The 19,890-nt window shown below is 47.3% G+C and overlaps 2 protein-coding genes across 10 annotated transcripts; one reads left to right on the top strand and one right to left on the bottom strand.

Annotated features, from left to right (window-relative positions):
• Nucleotides 1–1,463: 1,463 nt before the first annotated feature.
• On the top strand, nt 1,464–9,279 carry SYT11 (synaptotagmin 11). 2 transcript variants are annotated; one of them, XM_081340556.1, is made up of 4 exons: nt 1,464–1,869; nt 4,628–5,451; nt 7,923–8,043; nt 8,818–9,279. In XM_081340556.1, exons 1-4 carry the CDS (start codon nt 1,836–1,838, stop codon nt 9,126–9,128), a joined length of 1,290 nt encoding a protein of 429 aa, XP_081196682.1. In that variant the 5' UTR covers nt 1,464–1,835; the 3' UTR covers nt 9,129–9,279. The 2 variants fall into 2 exon arrangements, with proteins under 2 accessions (XP_081196682.1, XP_081196681.1); XM_081340555.1 differs by having other exon boundaries at nt 7,923–8,046.
• A 144-nt stretch (nt 9,280–9,423) lies between these two features.
• Nucleotides 9,424–19,854, bottom strand: RIT1 (Ras like without CAAX 1). 8 transcript variants are annotated; one of them, XM_081340562.1, is made up of 8 exons: nt 19,639–19,854; nt 17,724–17,780; nt 16,507–16,580; nt 15,870–16,061; nt 15,191–15,412; nt 11,688–11,932; nt 11,267–11,384; nt 9,424–10,558 (listed from the first exon to the last, which is right to left on the bottom strand). In XM_081340562.1, the coding sequence occupies exons 1-7, from the start codon at nt 19,748–19,750 to the stop codon at nt 11,306–11,308; spliced, it is 981 nt and encodes a 326-aa protein (XP_081196688.1). In that variant the 5' UTR covers nt 19,751–19,854; the 3' UTR covers nt 9,424–10,558; nt 11,267–11,305. The 8 variants fall into 8 exon arrangements, 7 of the variants coding, with proteins under 7 accessions (XP_081196688.1, XP_081196689.1, XP_081196690.1 ...); XM_081340563.1 differs by having other exon boundaries at nt 19,635–19,853; XM_081340564.1 differs by lacking the exons at nt 9,424–10,558; nt 11,267–11,384 and having other exon boundaries at nt 11,694–11,843.
• Between the last annotated feature and the right edge of the window lie 36 nt (nt 19,855–19,890).

The following is a 19,890-nucleotide window of genomic DNA, read 5'->3' as shown; positions in this document are numbered from 1 at the left end:
TGGAGAAAAAATAAATTCTTTACTAATGCAATCCCTGAATGGCTATTAGAATACTTTATTAATTGATTAGTCTTGCGGCCTTGTCAATAAAATAAAAATAAAATACATAAATCTGGATCCATGTTAAATGGAAGGCAGTAATAAAAGTGCCTATTTAATAATACAAAGAAATCTGCTTGATAAGACTCTCCCTTGCAGGATACCGCAATTTCTTCGATTTAGTGGGTTCTTAGCCCAAATACCTTATACAAAAACTTAGCAGGGCTGCTTACAATATATACATTAGAGTCCAGGAGGATATAAGACAAATCTATAATTCGGTTCCTTCCGAGGTAGGTAAAATGAGGACCCAGATTGTTGGGGGCAATAAGCTGACTTTGTAATAATGCCGCTTGTGGTGGGTGTGAAAGCCCTAATAAGCAGGCATATACATAGAATGAAGGCTACTGCTAAGCTTGTAAGCCGCCCTGAGTCTTCGGAGAAGGGCGGGATATAAATGGAATTAAAATAAAAATAAATAAATAAAATAAATAAATATCTTATTTTTACAGATAGCAATTTCCACTGTAGGGTATTAGAAAAGTTGCATTTGGCTTGCACGTTAAAAGAAGGGTTAGGGTTAGTTAATTGGCCAGTGCAACAGTCCTACAAAACCCGCAGTTTCAAGTATTACAAAGTCCATCCTCAGTAACAAGCGGAGGAGATTTAAAGAGTTCTTTATTCGAACGGCTATTATTAGAAAGATGCATTTGGTTCGCGCCTTAAAAGAAGGAAAAGCCGCGTTAGTTTCACCCACGCGACGGTACCACACAACCCGGAGTCCAAGTATCACAAGGTCCATCCTCAAGTAAGCAAGCCGAGGTTAAAAAAAAAGCCACTTGAAGGCCCCCCCCCAAATGGCCGTTAGAAACAGGCGTTTCATTTGCAAAGGGTCCGCTATAACACATTTATTTATTTATTATTTATTTTAATTCCATTTATATCCCGCCCTTCTCCGAAGACTCAGGGCGGCTTACAAGCTTAGCAGTAGCCTTCATTCTATGTATATGCCTGCTTATTAGGGCTTTCACACACACCCCAAGCGGCATTATTACAAAGTCAGCTTAATTGCCCCCCAACAATCTGGGTCCTCATTTTACCTACCTCGGAAGGATGGAAGGCTGAGTCAACCTTGAGCCTGGTGGGATGCGAACCTGCACTAATTGCAGGCAGCTGGTGTTACTTAAGGAGGCATTAGCCCACTGCTCCACCAAGGCTCTTACATAATGGTTTCTAGCTACATACTCAATGTGAGAATTTTCCTTTTTGGTGGTAATGAAATGTTCCTGTAAGTCCTGTATATTCTAATTCTAATCTTCAAATTTTTTAAAAAAATTGTTTTTTAACTTTTGTATTTCTTGTTTTAATTCCCTGTAAAACCGCCCTGAGTCCTTCGGGAAAGGGCGGTATACAAATCCAATTAAATAAATAAATAAATCCCCAGCAACCCCCTCCACCCCCCACCCCCCCCCCCCAAAAAAAGCTCCGCAGAGACCCATAATCCACCGCCAAGCGCCAGCCTGCCCAGTCACTTTTCCGGGCGGCTCCGGCAGGCAGCGAAAGCCAGGCTCGGTCAGCGAGATTCCAAAGGGGCGGCGCTTTGCCCGGGCATCGTTCGAAAGGGGCGGCGCTTTGCCCGGGCATCGTTCGAAAGGGGCGGAGCCAGGGCCGAAGGAGGACCAGTCGCGCGCTCCTGCATCGCCCTAGGGAGGCGAAGAGCATCTTCAGCGCCGCAACCGCCTCGGGGACCCTCCGGAGCGCCTCGCCCCGCCGCCGTTGCTCCTCCGCCGGCCGCCATGGCCGAGATCGCCAGCGTCCGCCCCAGCTTCGGTGAGTGCGCCGGCGAGAAAGGCCGCTGCGCCACGCCAGCTCCGCGCCCGGGTTTGTGCCATAGGCCGGCATCCTTCCTCCTCCTCCTCCTCCTCCTCCTCCTCCTCCTCGGCTGCAGCCCGGCCGTGCCCAGCTCAGCCCGGGCATCCCTCCCTGCTTTGGGCCTCCCTTTGTCGATCGAGGCTTGCAGATCCCCGGACGCCACCCCCACCCCCCCCACTCCTCCTCCTCCCATAATCCCCCCCTGGGCCTTGCGGCGTTGCACAACTACCTGCTTTGGCACCCTCTCTCTCTCTCCCGCTCCCCCCTCCCCAAATTCCCAAACCGGATCTACGCCGCAGACGGCTTCCAAAGCGGGAATCTCCCCCTTTTCATCTTCCGCAAGGGGCTGATCCGAAAGATGCTGAGAAAAACGCACAAACGCCCCAAACGCTACACAAACACACACACACACACACACACACACACACACACACATACATACATACATACATACATCACCAGCCCTACACAAACATCTCACGCACCCTGCCACCCTCGGCCTGCCGGCCTAAAAAAGACGACAAACAACACCCCCCCCCCCCCCGGTTGTTCTCACCCCATCCTTCTTTTCTAGCGTTCTCCCTCTTGGAATTAGAATAATCTAATAATTCTGCCCCGTAATTAAACCGCAGCGAGCCCTCGTTTGCCGAAAAGCCTGGTGAGGCATAGGATAGAAGATGCCCCTTCTCCAGCTGGGCCTTGGCAGTGCCACCCACCCTCTCCCCTTTGCAGCCGAGCTCATCTTCCATCCGACCCTTAACAATATTCCTGATTGGCTTCATACATAAATCTCTCTAATTTCCTTCATTTGCAGCTTCCTAGATCGCTGGTGCCCTTCCTTCCTTGCTCTGCCCCCCCCTCCCACCAACACGGGCGTGCCCAGAGCTGGCCTGGCCAGGAGGAGCGGGAGAAGCCGATCCTAAGACTTTTTCCGGAAGGGGTGCAAGGCAGATCCTCATCTGAAGGGGTCCCCCTCCCCCAGGGGTGGGGGTTGCTGGAGGAAGGAGGGGGCAGGAGCCGGGCGGGGGGGGGGGGCTATGGAAAAGCAGGATGACGTGATGTCTGTTCTAGGATGGGCAGCGCCCCGGGCCCCTGCTAGCTTGGAAGGTAGAGAAAGGGTGCGGGGGGGGGGGGGAGAAAAAAACAACAACAGGAAAAGCCTTTGTTTGCTTTGTATGTCTGTGTCTGCCTGTGTGCTTGTGTGTCCCTCTTCCCTTGATAGCCATTGTTGAACAATCTGGGTCTGGAGCATTGGGAGGCGGGCTGGCTGGAGGGGAGGTGAATCCCAGGTGCTGCAATCCGTGCGTTTCTCTCCCCCACCCGAGTGGATTGAATTGGATCCTGATGCCCCTGCAGTCCTGACCCCCCCCCCCCTGGCCCTTAATTGTCCCCAGGAGCATTCACGCTTCCGAAGCAGCAGCCTGCGGGGCGCCTGGCACACCTCTCCTGGGGGAGAACATGAAGACTGCCTGCCAGCCAGCCGTAACCCCAGGGCTATTCCCCCCCCTCACCGTGATGAATATTATTAATAGTAGCAACATCTTTATTTATGTAGAATCACAGAGTTGGAAGGGAGCCTAGAGGTCTTCCAGTCCAACCCCTTGCTTAAACAGGAAACTCTATACCATTTCAGAACAAGTGACTGAGTCCTCCGGGAGAAGGGCGGTATATAAATTTAATAAATAAATAAATAAATAAATCTAATCTCTTCTTAAAAACCTCCAGCGGTGGAGCACCCACAACTTCTGGAGTCAGGCTGTTCCACTGATTAATTACGCTCTCAGGAAATTTCTCCTTAATTCCAGGTAGCTTCTCTCCTTGATTAGGAATGGGTTCGTCGTCAGTAACTTTGGAAAAAACACATCTCATATAGATAAGATAGAGAGACAGAGAGAGAAGAGAGAGATGTTAGAGATAGACAGACACAGACAGACAGACAGACATCTTAACCAGACATCTTAAAGAGGGATGTTGGGCAGCGTACCATGCAGTCAATATAATAAAGCGCTGAAACTGAACAATTTTTAAGATTGAAAATTTAAAAGCTCTAAAAATATAAAAATTGCACAAGCTGGAGCGTTCTGACAAAAGTGAAACAATAAAAATAACCAACAAAAAAATTTTTTTGAGACCCCTTGTGTCTCCACAAAAAACGCACCAACCTGGCACCCACATACGGACACAAAAGAGATGGGGCCATTCATTGTCAGAAAAATCACTGGGGGAATTATAACTCGCGTCACTGCAGCTGGTTAGAGGCTGGGCACATCTATACTATTGTTTCCCAGAACAGAAACGTAATTCTTTTTTTTAAAAAAAAAACCACACACACATCATACTTATTGTTGACATGCAAAGAGGAGAAAAACGAGGGGAAGTAAAAATCAACTCTCCAGAAAATAAAATTTTAAGTGTTTCTCGCTGCAACACTCCTGGTCTACTTGTGTAGGCTTGTCAGAGGTCCCAGAAGGGGAACACGTGACCGTGGGACATGGTAACCATCATTTTGATCGTGTGACAATGGGGGGGTGCTGCAGTGGTCGTGTGAAAAGCAGCCCTGAGTCACTTTTTTCCAGTGACGCTGTCATTTTGTTGTAAGTTGAGGACCATCTGTAGTGGGTAACAAGAGAGGAGGGGGTTTTGGCCCACATCTGGCAGGTGAGGGGGGCGACCAGGCCTTTTGTTCTGACCTCACCTCCCGCTTCTCCTTCCCCAGATGTCTCCCCCATCGTGGCTGGCCTCATCGGGGCCACCGTCCTGGTGGTGACGGTCTCCGTGACGGTCTTCGTGTGGACCTGTTGCCACCAGCAGCTGGAGAAGAAGCAGAAGAGTCCTCCTTACAAGTTCATCCACATGTTGAAAGGCATCAGCATCTACCCAGAGACACTGACCAATAAGAAAAAAATCGTACGGATCCGGAGGGACAAGAAGGGCGTGGCCAGGAAAGACGGGAATGGTCACCTCCTGGTGGACGCGGCCGAAGCTGGCTTGGTGGGCTCCGAGGCAATGTCCGCCGGGTTGAACCCAGCTTCCTCCGTCAACCTGCTCCCCGTCAAAGCAGAGTATGGAGAAGAACCGAGTCCTCACCAAAGCTTGACCCCGGTGGGGAGCAAGACCTCCTCCGTGTCTTCTCCAGAAGAGGACCTCATGCTAGGCACGCTGACCTTCTCGGTGGATTACAACTTCCCCAAGAAAGCCCTGGTGGTGACCATCCAGGAGGCCCACGGATTGCCGGTGATGGACGAGCACAACCAAGGTTCGGATCCCTACATCAAGATGACCATCCTGCCGGACAAGAGACACCGCGTGAAGACCCGGGTTCTCCGGAAGACCTTGGACCCCGTCTTCGACGAGACCTTCACCTTTTATGGCATCCCCTACAGCCAGCTCCAGGATTTGGTCCTCCACTTCCTGGTGCTCAGCTTCGACCGCTTTTCTCGAGATGACGTCATCGGGGAGGTGATGGTACCACTCGCGGGGGTGGACCCCAGCACCGGGAAGGTCCATCTGACGAGGGAGATCATCAAGAGGAACATACAGGTACGCCGGTCTTCTGGGCTTTCAGCTAACGGGTTGCTCTCCGTCGGTGGAACCCGGGAGATGGGTCCGATTTCAGCTCCTGGGCTGGGCTAGGTTGGCTAGGGGAGGATGGGTTTTGTAGTTGGGCATGTCAAGGAAGGAAGGAAGGTGACTGCAGCCTTGGAGCGAAAGCGGGGTCAAGTTAACCTGACTGACAGCCCACCAAAGAAAGCATCAGATGAGGATATGACAGGCAGGATAAACCAAGATGGCCTGACAGGCAGTTTAGGAAGAGAGCAAACAGAGTAGTAAGGCGTACAAGTAGCCCTCAACTTACGACGGTTTGTTTAGTGACCAAAGTTGCCAAAGATCTGAGAAAAGGTGACTTACAATATCCTCGCACTTAAAACCGTCAGAGCAGCCCCCCACACACACAAAGGGGAGGGGCAAACGGTTGTAAAATGGTGTGCGACTCGTGAACTGCAGCAACTGCTGTGATTTAACCGTGTGGCGACGGTAAAATGGGGCGTGACTCATTTACAACCCTAGGGACCGAAGTTCTACTCCAGTTGTAAGTGGGGGAGTCTCCGTGGTCTTTTTTAAGGGGGTCGGAGCACCCCCATAAGGCGGGCTGTCCTGGCCAACAGAACTGCTGTCCCACTCCATAACACAAACGGTGCGGTTTGCCGAGGACAGAATTTAAACCACGAATTGGGGTCAGCTTAGAAGCCGGCATTGTTGGTGGCAAGCAGCCAGGTCAGCATTACAAACCCATTTGCAAAACCAAATGCCAACACTTAAGATTACCCCCCAAACGTAAATAATTGAAGGAGAATCCTTGTTCAATCTTTCGTATCTGTTCGGTCCCCTCTTTCTGTAAAGCGGGCTTGTCTAGGATTAGAACCTTCATCATCCCTGGAAATGTGTGTGTGTGTGTGTGTGAAGGAAGAATGTCCTGATCCCACCCGCTCTGGCCCAGAGGTCCTTGGATCAACAACATAACAACATTTCCCTTTGTGCAATTATAGCCAGAGAAAAGAGAAGTCAACACCCAGACTTGTAGGAGGTTTCGTTAACTGGGATGCTAAGGTGCAGTTTATTGTAGTTAGAATGCCTGAACTTGCAAACTTAGTTTTCTCTCTTACTCATTTAAGGAATAGACCTGGATCTGTGACTTGTGTAACCTTAAGTAATCTTAAGATACTTTTAAAAGGAATAACGGAGGGATTAAAAACATCTAATCAATAATAATACCGATAGATAGATAGATAGATAGATAGATAGATAGATAGATAGATAGATAGATAGATAGATGATAGATAGATGATAGATAGATAGGTAGATAGATAGATAGATAGATAGATAGATAGATAGATAGATAGATAGATAGATAGATAGATAGATGGATGATAGGCAGGCAGGCAGGCAGATTTAGGTAGATACAGATAGATACAGAAATATATATACATGTATATATATATATACACATATACACACACACACATACGCACTCGTATATATACACATACACACACAAACATATATATAGATATATGTATAGATAGAAAAATATAGACAGAGACACACAGACACACATAAATAGATAAAGCCTCCTTAATCAACTGGGGGGGATCCAAGCATGTGCCAATGGGCTGCATTTCGGCGCCTCTCTGGACAGTACCCAAGCAACATTTTGAAAACCATCGCTTCATCCCTTAAGCCCTGAATGTAGGGCACAGAAAACCATGGCAACATGGCCAGTATTCACCGGATTAATAGTGGCTTTGTAACACTCGGCATGGTGCCAGTTTAATTCCACCACTGGACAAATTTAACAACAACAAAAAAAGACTAATCCATCCCCACCTCTCTAGCTTTTCTGCTTTCCTAAAAAAAACACACATGGGCGCACACACACACACACACACACACAAAACAATTCTTCTAGATGATAAACTTTTTATCTGCAGGTTATTTTGTAAAAAACAAAACAAAACCAAGGTTGCTGTGGCAGCCGGCAAGCCCAGTCTTTACCGAACAGCGCAAAAGGCTGAGTCAAGCGCAAAACTTTGTGGTTTTGTTGCCGAGGTTGAGTTCTGAAGGAATGGAAACAGTCTCTGAAGCTGCCGCCTCTTGCTGAGAGCGGAGAGGACACCTGAACAGCTAGTCCTCGACTGACGATGACTGCGAGCCCAGCATTTGTGTCGCCAAGTGAGAAATTCGTTGAGCGAGTTTTTGCCCCCTTTGACGACTCTTCCCCCCACGTTCGTTAAATGAATCACGGCAGCGGTTAAGTGAGCAACCCCTGTTATTAAGCGAGATGGTCAAGTCATCCTTCTACCGAAGCTGTAGATGTTCTAGTTTCGGCCATCCAGAGTTGGCATGTCCCAAGTCTTCCCGGGGATGCTGGTTGAAGAAGATCTCGAGATGTTCTCCAGGTAGCCTTGGAGAATGCATGCTGGTCCTCCAGAGGATGTCTCTTCTCTTTCCAGAAATGCATCAGCAGAGGAGAGCTACAGGTGTCTCTTTCCTACCAGCCTGTCGCCCAGCGGATGACCGTCATGGTGTTGAAAGCAAGGCAGCTGCCCAAGATGGATATCACCGGCCTCTCAGGTAGAAGCTATTTGCTTCAGCCTATATCCTTGGGTTTCCTCCGGTGCCTTTCCAAAGCTGGGGGTTCAAACGATGGTTGTCGCCACCTTTGACCCCAGCCCATTGGGCAATATTTTGGGAAGTTCTTGGTGCTCTCTTGAGGGTGGAGGTCCAAGGTCTCCACTCTTCGGCCCTCGGCTACGTAGAGCAGGGGTCTTCAAACCTGGCCCTGGCTGAGGAATTCTGGGCGTTGGAAGTCCACAAGTCATAGAAGGGCCAGGTTTGAAGAATCTCAGTGACTCAAGGTTGACTCGGCCTTCCGTCCTTCCGAGGTCGGTAAAATGAGGACCCAGATTGTTGGGGGCAAGAGGCTGACTCTGTATACCGCTCAGAAAAGGCTGTACAGTGCCCTCCCTTCCTTCCTTCTCCCTCCCTCCCTCTTCCTTCCTTCCTTCCTTCCTTTTCCCTTCCTCTTCTTCTCCTTTCCTTCCTTCCCATCCCTTCCCCCTGGTTAGAATGCAGCATTGCAGACTAATTCTGCCCACTGCCAGCAGTTCAATCCTGACTGGCTCAAGGTTTGACTCAGCCTTCCATCCTTCCGAGGTCGGTAAAAGGAGGACCCAGATGGTTGGGGGGTGGGGTGGTGGGCTCTGTAAAGTGCTTTGGGGGGGCTGCAAAGCACCGTGAAGCGGCATATAAGTCTAAGGGCTATTGCTATTTACATCGGGTCTGCGACTCCTCGGAGGACGCAGCCTCGTTCCCGGACTGTGTTATTGGCCTCTTCCTCTTCCTCAGACCCTTACGTCAAGGTGAACGTCTACTACGGCAGGAAGCGGATCGCGAAAAAGAAAACCCACGTGAAGAAGTGCACCTTGAACCCCATCTTCAACGAGTCCTTCATTTACGACATCCCCGCCGACCTGCTGCCCGACGTCAGCATCGAGTTCCTGGTCATCGACTTTGACCGCACCACCAAAAACGAGGTGGTGGGGCGGCTGATCCTGGGGGCGCACAGCGTCACGGCGGGCGGAGTGGAACACTGGCGGGAGGTGTGCGAAAACCCCCGGAAGCAGATCGCAAAGTGGCACAGCTTGAGCGAATATTAAGCAGGGTACGCGGAAAGGCGCTGGGGTGCCGATTCACACCCGGCGCCGCCTTCAAGAGACTCTCTGTCCCCCCTCCCTTTCCCGAACCACACCCCCCATGCCCCCCCCCCAAAATACGGCCCCTTCTATTTTAGACGTAGAACTGACCATTTCCATAATAAGCAGCTGACTGGTTCTCTGTTGTGACATTGTTTACAAAGGCGCCCGTACACAGCAGCACGCGCACACACACACACACACACACACACACACAGGTTCTGCAAACATTGGCGAGAGGGGGAAAAAAGTGCATTAATTTTAAGAATATCACAAAAAAACCTATATTCAAAAAAAAAGCGTAATCGCACTACTATTGCATGCTGAGTACAGAAGTCGAGGAGAAAAACAAAACCAGAAAAAAATTAGTATAACTTAACCAATATTGAGAACGCAGGTTTGTTTGTTTTTTTTTAAAAAAAACGCAATTTATCTGTCACTATGAAAAGTTGTGTTTTGTGCTGAACAGTCTTTTTGCAGGTATTCACAGCTAGTTCTATTCAGCTTTTCTTCCTGGTTTTTTTTTTAAAGGAAAAAAAAAATATATATATATATACACATACATATTCTCGTGCTGGTTCTTCGCTTCCCCTATTTTGGTTGAGCCTCTTGCCGCTTTCTATGATTTGGGTGAATTAACTTTGCTTGTACATAACACGCCGTGGTCTAACAAACACGATTTCCTTTTTGGGAGGGTGTGTGTGCGCGTGTGCGTAAAAAAATGCCTGAATGGCAAGCGGCTGCTTAAAAATTGTCATTTCCTGTGAAACAAATCTGGGATTAACTCACCAGGGCACGTGATACATTTAGCAGCTCTCAATCTTTTGCCTAGGAAAATTTTTGTGGCCAGAAACTGCCCCCCCCTCCTGCTTTTATCGCTGAATAAAGTTTCAGTTTTAAGAAGTCTTTTATTTTAATTTTAATTTGCACTCAAAAGCAAAAAGACATGCCTTTTGAAAACAAAAAACACACAGAAAAAAAGCCTGGAATAAGTTGTTAAGGAAAAGTGCTCAGGGTATAAATAGATTTAGGGTTATTCCAGGGGTATGGAACCTGCCAAGGGATGGCTGACCTTTGGTTTCGTTTGAACCCCTTTTGGCATGCCAAATGGACAAGGCTGATGGGAATTGTGATCCAGAGGACCCAGGGTTCCCCACCTCTGTCTTTTCAGGCCTACGGAAACAGTTTCTATTCCTCCACAGGAGTTAACGGGGAAACGAAGGATGATTTTTATAAATAAATAAAAAAGACATTAAACCACCACCATCTTCACCGTACATGGGAATACTTTTGCGAAAGCTGCTTTACCATAAAATGTCCCAGATGTGAAATCATTTTTTTTTGGTTGTCATCCAGTTCCTCTCCCCCTTCCTCCTTTTCTTTCCACCTCGTGTCTGTTGTAAAATAAAAATAAAAATTAAAACGGAGCTAAAAACGAAGTTACAACTTATTACATCAAAAGGGGAAAAAAATGAGGAAAAAATAAGTCAAGCCATGTATAACCGCATAATGCTGTTAGACTGACCTAACCAACATATGTAATGCTAATCTGTAACGTCAAACATTGTTTTAATGCACATCCGGACATTCAAATAAAAAATGAAGTCACTTTATTTATCGATCGATTTGCATCATTGACTTCGGCAGTTCCAAAAGGTCCAGGTTTATATATTAAAATGTATTTGCCGTCCCTCTCGTAACGGCTCTGGATGGCTTATTATAGCATTAAAACGTTGGGTTGGGCTAGTTTAAAGAAAAAGAAATAGGGGAGACATGATAGCAGTTATTCCAATATTTGGGGGGGCTGCCACAAAGAAGAGGGGGTGAAACTATTCTCTAAAGCACCAGAGGGCAGGAAAAGAAACAACGGTTGGAAACGGACCAAAGAGAGAAGCAACCTGGAATTAAGGAGAAATTTCCTGAGAGTGAGGACAACCAACCAGCAGAACAGCCTGCCACCAGAAATCGTGGGCGCTCCATCACTCGAGGTTTTTAAGAAGAGGCTAGACAGAGATGGTATAGGTTCTCCTGCTTGAGCAGGGGGGCTGGACTAGAAGACCTCCAAGGTCCCTTCCATTAAAAAAAAAATCCTAAACAAATACCTCTAAAACAATAAAAACGGAAGGTCCTACGGTGCTTTTTCAAAGGGCAAATGAACTCGGGGTTTTGTTTTTTTTTCTTGAAAACGTTTCGCTACTCCTCCAAGGAGCTTCTTCGCTTCTGGAAAAAAAAAAGGAATAAATCTTTTATTGTTGGAAGATAAAAGAGCGGCGAAGGGTGGGGGGCTTCTGTCTCCTTTGTGAAGGCTAAAACAGGGATCAAGCTGATTGCAGTCGACTATTAATTTTCCCTACTCTGCCTGCTAAAGCTTGCAGATTTTCAGGCTGCCAAGCCATCGGGTCTGCTTGCAGCTGGCCTCCCAGCTGTGCCACCAAGCCAGCAGCCTTGTGCAGCCTCGACCAATCCTGCCCATGGCTCCCACCCCATTGTGCCGGGCGCGCAGCCTCGCTACAAAGCCATTACCTCATCCTTCCGCTGCTCCGTGACAAGAGGCACCGAACTCCCATAAGAGATGTGAATTTTCTTTTTTTTCTTCTCCAACAACAGGGTGAGGAAAAAGTCTGCAAGCTGCGTTTTTTTAGCCGCTGAGGAAATTTAATATCAAGATTGCCGGAAAGCCTGTAAGGAAAACACAACGGCCAAGGGGCGCCTCTGAACTCTGCAGTTAGATCTTGGCACGGAATATTAGCAATAAGTTTGCAAAACAACTGTTTGTAGCAGGATTACGGTGTTGTGTATATAGATACACACACACACTTTTAACTCACGCTTCCTGCACCTAATGTTGGGCACTGTAGTTGACAAAAAAGCATGCCCCTTTTGTTTCATTTAAACGGCTTTTTAATTTAAAAAAAAAATTGCTCCAGCTGATGCACTTTGTGAGATTGTTCTGAACAGCTAAACTACCAAGAAATCAACTGGCAGAGAATCTAGTATTTTAGATTGAAATTTTGAAATACTTTTCAAGCGTTTCGATAGATCTATGGACCAGAACAGCTAGGAATACTTGATTTATCCCAGGGGTCTTCAAACTTGGCCCATTTATGACTCGTGGACTTCAACTCCCAGAATTCCTCAGCCAGGCACGCGTGCCTGGCTGAGGAATTCTGGGAGTTGAAGTCCACGAGTCATAAAAGGGCCAAGCTTGAAGACCCCTGATTTATCCCAACGATGATCCTCTGATGCGAAAGGTGATCCCCAAATAGTAGTTAGTCCTCGCCTTACAATAATTCTTTTAGTGACTGAAGTTACAACGGTAGTGAAAAAAGTAACTTATGTCCTTTTTTCACATGACTTGTTGCAAGCATCCCCATGGTCATGTCATAAAAATTCATACACGTGACAACTGACATGTACTTATGACTGTTTGCAGTGTCCCTTTTGCCACCCTCTGATGAGCAAAGTCAATGGGAAATCCAGATTCTTTTAACAACCGTGTTAACTAACTTAAGAAATGCAGTGATTCTGTTGCAGTGCAACAGAAATTGTGGTTGTGCCTGTATAGCTGACCAGAAATTATAAAAACACTGTCCAGAGGTCTATTAAAGGACCGCAGAATTTTTGGGGGCGAATGAATGGTTAATTCTTGTTTTCATTTTAAGCTTGTTGCCATGTGGATTTCCAGGATGGCAACTCACAATTTCACAATTCTTATTCCACTCTCTGTCACACCTAGTGCTAACGCGCCAGCTTTCAAGTTAAAGAAACAGAAGCTAAGGCTTAAAAAAATATTTATTGTATCAAGTGCAATATATATGTGAACATTAAAAGATAGGTATTGTGTCCAAAGAAAGTGCTTAATATTCAGATGTAATCATGCTAGGAAAAAAAATTCACCATTAGCACCACAAAATACTGAATTCTGCTAAGGCACAAATTAAGAAAGTTGCTTTTTTAAAAAACAAAATAGGCTTAAACAGCAGGCTTTCAATCTGCTACAATCCATTCTTGCTTCAAGTCATTTTTTTCTGGAATGAGAACTTGACAATGAAAAGAGAACTGAGATTGTGACTCCCTTCAGTCACAAATGTTAATGACCGTTATTTACCTTGAACTACTGCAGTCTCTTAAAAAAAACTTGAACATATCTACATTACACAAGCATGTGATGGTATAAAAATTAAAATTAGATTTAATCTCCTTCTAACTTAATAGCTATGGAAAGTATCCAGCATTGTTCGTAACATTAATTTACTAATTTTAAATATACCGTATATTGCTACAGTCAATAGAATACATTCAAAATAAATCTTGCTAAATGGAATGTAATTTTCCTCTTCCCCAACCACCCAATTTCTCAGTTAAGAGTCTATAAATACATATATATCAAACACTATAATCGGTAACATCTGAAAATCCAAGAGCAATAAAAATTTACCTAGAAGAAATATCTAAGGCTTATTCAGTCACTTGGGAAAGTAAAAAAAAAATCCATTATTTTCCGTCCTTCTTTAAACGAGAGAAATTTGGCAAGGGGCTGTTACATTTCCTGACTGTGTAAACCACACACTTACAACACTCTGTAAAAAAAATTGCCCCACAATGTGTCACGGCTACTAAAGAGGGCAAAAGGATCCAGACCTGACACGCAGACAGGAAAGCCATGTTTTTAAGGAGTTAAGTCAATTTAAAGCAGGTTATTATTTTTTGTGAGGGTTCACAAAATTTAAAGAGACCGACGGGGGGGGGGATTTCAAGACCTCTGAGACACACAATTCTCTTGCCTTCGACAAAAGACCCTACTCAAGGCTTTTTCATTTCCAGGGGAGCCTCCCTCTCACCCCACCTGCGTGCCTCCCAATCAAAAGCTCCCTATTCATCCCTGTGGGCTCCGTTTTGGGGTCCATCCACACAGCACCCCGGAGTAAAAAAAAACAAAAAACTGACCCAAACTCCTCCATAAAAGCAGACTGGGTCCCGCTGGGCCCCTTGGCTCAGCATGGCCAAAATCTCTCTCGAGACTCTGCTACCAACACGCCTTGTGAGTGATGCTACAAACAGGACACAAGCGAATTAAATACCTTGCTATTCCACTCTTCCCAACTTGGGGTTTACCGACTATCTCCCCATTTCTCCCACTGAACCCTGACATGCCGTATACCAACTTTACACCTTCAATTACACCTGCTACAACTTTACGCCTCCCATTAATCACCTCCCCTTATTGCCCCTCAGCGTCCCTTGCTGCCATTTATCGGACCCTGATCCATCGCTCTCCCTTGTTACTGCCAAAGTGATAGAATCTGACCAAAAGGGGGGGGGAAACCCCACTTGTCTGTTTCCTGCTTGAAAGGGGGGGTTGGACTAGAAGACCTCCGAGGTCCCTTCCCGCGGGAAAGAGGGGAGAGGGTCCTCTTTGGCGAAAGAGGCGTCATGAGAAAGAGATGCTAGAGTTTTGACGGCAAAGGCGGCACACGCCGCAGAGGCTGTGCCATTGCTCCTCACAGCCAGGCTCGTTTCGATCCTGCAGACCGAGTAAAAAATCAAAAAACCTGGTTTGCGGTCTTTCCGTCTGCCCGCTTCGCCTCACCCCGCAAGGGTAAGGAGTTGGGACTGCTTCTAAACTGGGTCGCCCTAACCCGCATCCAAAGCCAAGATTCTTCCAAATCGTGGCCGGAACGCCAAGCCAAGACTGAATCGGCCACAGCCACCGAGGCACAGAGTTGGTGGGTGGCTTGTTTGCGAAGATGGTTTGTCCGTTTCTAGGACAATTGCTTTCTTGTTGGCAAGCCTGCTCGGGCTGGACAGGCAGATATGGCGAGCAGACGCGCCCGAGGAGAATCGCTTGGCGGAAGAACGGCATTCTAGGGTTTTTGCACGCGTCGCGAGTTCAGTTTTACACACTCAGCAGAAACAAAGAGTCAAAAGCTGCCCGGCTGTTTTGCCTCTCTCTCTGCAGAGCTAATAGCTCCTCTGGTTAAGGGAGGCCTCGTTTTGGGGGGGAGGGGTGGGAAGATTCAGGTTACGGAATTTTTCTTCTTCCGGAAGGGCGACTTCAAGGTTTTCCAAACGCTCGGACGCGGCTTAGACTTCTTCTCCAGTGCCATGACGCTCTCCTTCTCCTTCCGTCGGATTTCGCGGACCAGGGTGTGAAACACGTCGTCGATGTAGTAGCGAAAGGCGGCGGAGGTTTCGAAGAAAGGGCAGCCGAACTCTTGGGCCAACGCCGAGCCTTCGTCCTTGGAGACCTTTGGGCAAGAAAGTGCAGGCGAGAATGGAGGGGGGGGGGGACAGTGAGGGAAACAAAACGAGGGCAGTCCTTGATTTACAACAGTTTTATTTAGTGACCGAAGTCATGACGGCAATGGGGGGGGGGGAAGGTGACTTAGGAGCATTTTCCACACTTACGGCCCTTGCAGCATTCCCGTGGTCAAAACTCAGGTGTTTAGCAACTGAGTCGTATTTACGACGGTTGCAGTTGTACATCCCCTTTCACGCAGTTGATGGGGAAGCCAGATTGCCTTAACAACCGTGTGGCTAACTTAAGAACTGCGGTGGATTAACAACGGTGGCCAGAAAGATGGTAAAAACGCGGGGGGGGATTCACTTTTAACGTCTGGTTTCGCCACAGAAATGTTGCGCTCCGTTGTGGTCGCTAAGTCGAGGACCCCCTCCCCAACGAGCCTGCGTTTCGAGTCTTTTTACCTGCCTGAGTTGAGTGAGGTCAGACTTGTTGCCCACCAGAACCACCGGAGTCTCGTCCGTACGCCGGACACGGTAGATGAGCTGCTTAAACTCCCGGACTTCGTGAAAGCTTCGGCGATCCGTGATCGAGTAGCAGATGATAAATCCCTCGCCAGCCCGCATGTACTGGTCTCTCATAGCGGTGAATTCGGCCTGCGGGAAGGGAAAGTGTGTTTTTGTGTGTGTGGCCAGCCAGAGAGGTTGCAGTGCACTGCTTGCTTCTTCCTGCAAGGTTTTTTTTTTTTTTTTGAGGCTGGCCAGGTGCAGGAAACAGCTGGGCTTCCAGAATATTCTGGAGGGCTATTTTTGTAAGATAAAAAGCACCGTGTTACGACTGTTAGTAACCAGCAAGGAGCCGAACTATGGAATTCACTAGGTCAGGGATAGGCAACCTCGGCTCTTTTATGGGAGTTGAAGTCCATGAGTCATAAAAGAGCCGAGGTTGCCTACCCCTGCACTAGGTGGTTATTTCCAGTTGTCTGTGCAAAGCATGCAAACTATGACATGCAGCCACCTCAGAGGGCTGTTTAGAAATCACTAAAGCCCTGGGGGGAGAGGGGGGAGGCACAACAGGAAAGGCTACATAGTTGTGAAATACCTGGCCTGCAGTGTCCAAAATATCCAGATTAGCAGGTTCATCGTCAATCCGGATCCGCATTTTGTAAGCATCCTCTATAGGGAGAAACACAGTCAGAAGAGGTCAAATGGTGGGGGGTCTTCAATTTTTTTCCATAATACATAATGGTGTTAACATTCAGAATTAAAGGGGGGGAGGGTACAGGTGTTCAGGGCATTGAGTAAATATGATTTTCCTGAACGTGTCGATAGGAACGCTTTTGCTGCCTTGGATCAGCAACAGATTCAGTTTAACAGAGAAGACCAGCAACTTCCGTTGGTGTCTCGGGAGCTGGCGCTTCTTCGCAGAGGCTTCTGTCTCAACTTTTTCTGGAGATTCCCCCAAATGACACCCTCCCGTGGCTGAGCAATTGGGGGGAGGGGGGGAGAAGAGAAGAACGGGTATATTTTAAAGGGGCATTTTTTTAATTGTAGGTTTGCATGTTGCTGTGCCATTTTTATTTCATAAATGAAGGGCTATGGCTAGGGTAGGCTGTATCAGCAGCGCTGGGGGTAGAGTCAAGAGAGGACTCACCCTAGAATCCTTGTGTGCCCACAAATGGTCCCAAGTCCACTCCCTCTTGAATTCTCTTAACTCTTTATCTAGCATCAATTTAGAGCCAGCCTGTTAGTTTTGACTAGATTCTTGTCTAAAGGCCTGGGCGATAAATTTGGCTTAGCTGGAACTTAGCGTGTGGTCCTGATTCTTCCCACTTGGCCCTTGTGAATACATCAGGGATCATTAGACAGATGAATGAGGAAAAGTCCCAGGATCTGACACAACAGTCAATTGTTTTGAATTTTAAGGGGATTGGGGGAGTGTCTTATTTTGTGAGTCTAGCTGCATGTGTGGTACAGAAGTATCAACTCCCTGCATTTTCTGAATTACTGTAATAGAAAGTAACAGTTGAATCCTACGTTTTGGTTTCTTAATTCAGGGTTCATCCTTAGCTCCTCCCCGCAGGAGTGGATCAAGCACAAAAGTACACACAACAGAATAACAGAGTCAGAGAGGACCTTGAAAAGGGTGTGTTGTGTGTGTGTGTCTTCTGTTAATTCTTTAACAATACATTATAAGCCATCTGTCAAATCAATATACAGAAATCCGACATATTTACAGGAGGATTTGAGACGGGCTGCAACTCCCACCAAATCCAGTTAGACAAGCCTTCATAACTAGAGAAAGTAAAGCCCACTCACCAATAGTGGGATCGTGGTCTTCTGGAAAACGATGACTGATGAACTGCATAGTCATGGCTGCAAGGAGGAAACAAAACAGGTTAACCCGACACAAGGACAGTGAAAATAGAGACTGCTCGGAGACAACACTTTATATATTCTAATCTGTATTTTATCAATCTCATTTAAGCTGCTTGGAGTCACAAGATATGAGGTGGGTGACTATATAAATTTGATGAGTATCTATACACCATCCAGCTCTAAACAAACACAATTCTCATAAAACGCTTCTGCTGTGCCAATCTAAGGAATAAATACGTGGTTTCGGCCCCAAATAACCAGTACATAGATCTTTGGGCTGTCAATAAAACAATCATAAAAAGCTTCTTGCACATCAATCTTGGGATAAACACAGCCAGAAAGCACAATTACAGGTCTCCTGGCTATAAATAGGTACAATTATAATAAAAAGCTCCCAATATGTCGGTTTCAAGAGTAAACACGTAGTTTGACCCAAAATAACCATTACAGGACTTCTGGCTATAAATAAATACAATTATAATAAAAAGCTCCTAGTCTGTTTCGAGAGTAAACATATGGTTTCACCCAAAACAACAATTGCAGGTCTTCTGGCTGTAAATCAAAGAGTTATCATAAAAACCTTCTCAGGAATAAATACAGGGTTTCAGTCAATAATTCCCCTTTTATCAAGGTAAACCTTTTTTTTGCAACACATGCAGCCAAAAACGTACGTTTGTGTATCTGTGTACTACAGTATATACAAACACATATACACACCCATGTGTATGAATTGTGTGCGTGTGCGTGTGTGTGTATACATACATATATATATATAGGGACGCGGTGGCTCAGTGGGTTAGGACGCTGAGCTTGTCGATCAGAAGGTCGGCAGTTTGGCGGGTCGAATCCCGAGTGCCGCGTAACAGAGTGAGCACCTGTTACTCGTCCCAGCTTCTGCCAACCTAGCAATTCGAAAGCACGTAAAAAGGCAAGTAGAAAAACAGGGACCACTCCGGTGGGAAGGTAACAGCGTTCCGTGCGCCTTTGGCGTCTAGTCATGCTGGCCACGTGACCACGGAGACGTCCTCGGACAAACGCTGGCTCTTCGGCTTTGAAACGGAGATGAGCACCGGCCCCTAGAGTCAGAAACGACTAGCACGTGTGTGCAGGGGAACCTTTACATATATGCATACGTACATGTATATGTGTGTGTATGTATGTACGTGTGTGTGTGTGTAAGCCATCCTGGCTCATGCAAATCATGGTTAAGCCATCCCAGTCTTTGCTCTATCACGATTTATACATTCATCACATCCCTACACCGCCCATCTCCCATGAGTGACTCCAGTGTGGCTCAAAGCAAAAAAAATAAAAAATACCATGGCGTAAATAGGAAAAAAGTTTGTATTGACTTTCTTTTAAATGCCCTGTAAACCGCCCTGAGTCCTTCGGGAAAGGGCGGTATATAAATCTAAATCTAAATCTAAATAAATAAATAAGTAAGTAAGTTAAAAGCAAGGTTTAGAATAGGGGTAGGCAACCTCGGCTCTTTTATGACTCGTGGACTTCAACTCCCAGAATTCCTGAGTCAGCATAGCTGACTCAGGAATTCTGGGAGTTGAAGTCCACGAGTCATAAAAGAGCCGAGGTTGCCTACCCCTGGTTTAGAAGGTTGGATATTAAAAGTTAGAAAGTTCAGCAGAGGCCACCCCCTGGGCCGCCTATCAGCCTGGACCCCCACCCTGGACCCCCTTGCCATGGCCAGGCCTCTGCACTGTTTCTGAAGGCCAGGAAAGCGGGGGAGGGCGCTTAAATGCCCCTCCCTAAGCCCTTCAGAAGCTGCAAACTCCCTCCCAGAGGGGCTTCTAGTGGCAGGGAGTTCCGCGGGCGCGAAGCCTTCCTCCGCCTCACGTACCGCTCTTCCCGACCCCGCCGGCGCCCAGCATCACCAGTTTGTACTCCCGAGGCAGCCCGGCGGGCGGGCCCGAGACGACTCCAGCCGGGCCCCGCGGCCCGGAGGGCTCCATCCCGCCTCAAGAGGCCTCCCGGGCCCCTCGGGGGGGACGTCAACGGGCCTGGCTTTGCCTCGCGGGACGGAGCGCGGCGGGGACGCTCCTCCGCCTCATCTTCCCGCCCGCTGAGGCGGACAAAATGGCGCCGGCGCCGA

This window comes from Vipera berus (assembly GCF_964194415.1).
Source record: "Vipera berus genome assembly, chromosome: 16".
Classification (NCBI taxonomy): Eukaryota; Metazoa; Chordata; class Lepidosauria; order Squamata; family Viperidae; genus Vipera; species Vipera berus.
This window is presented reverse-complemented; position numbering and strand designations above follow the sequence as displayed.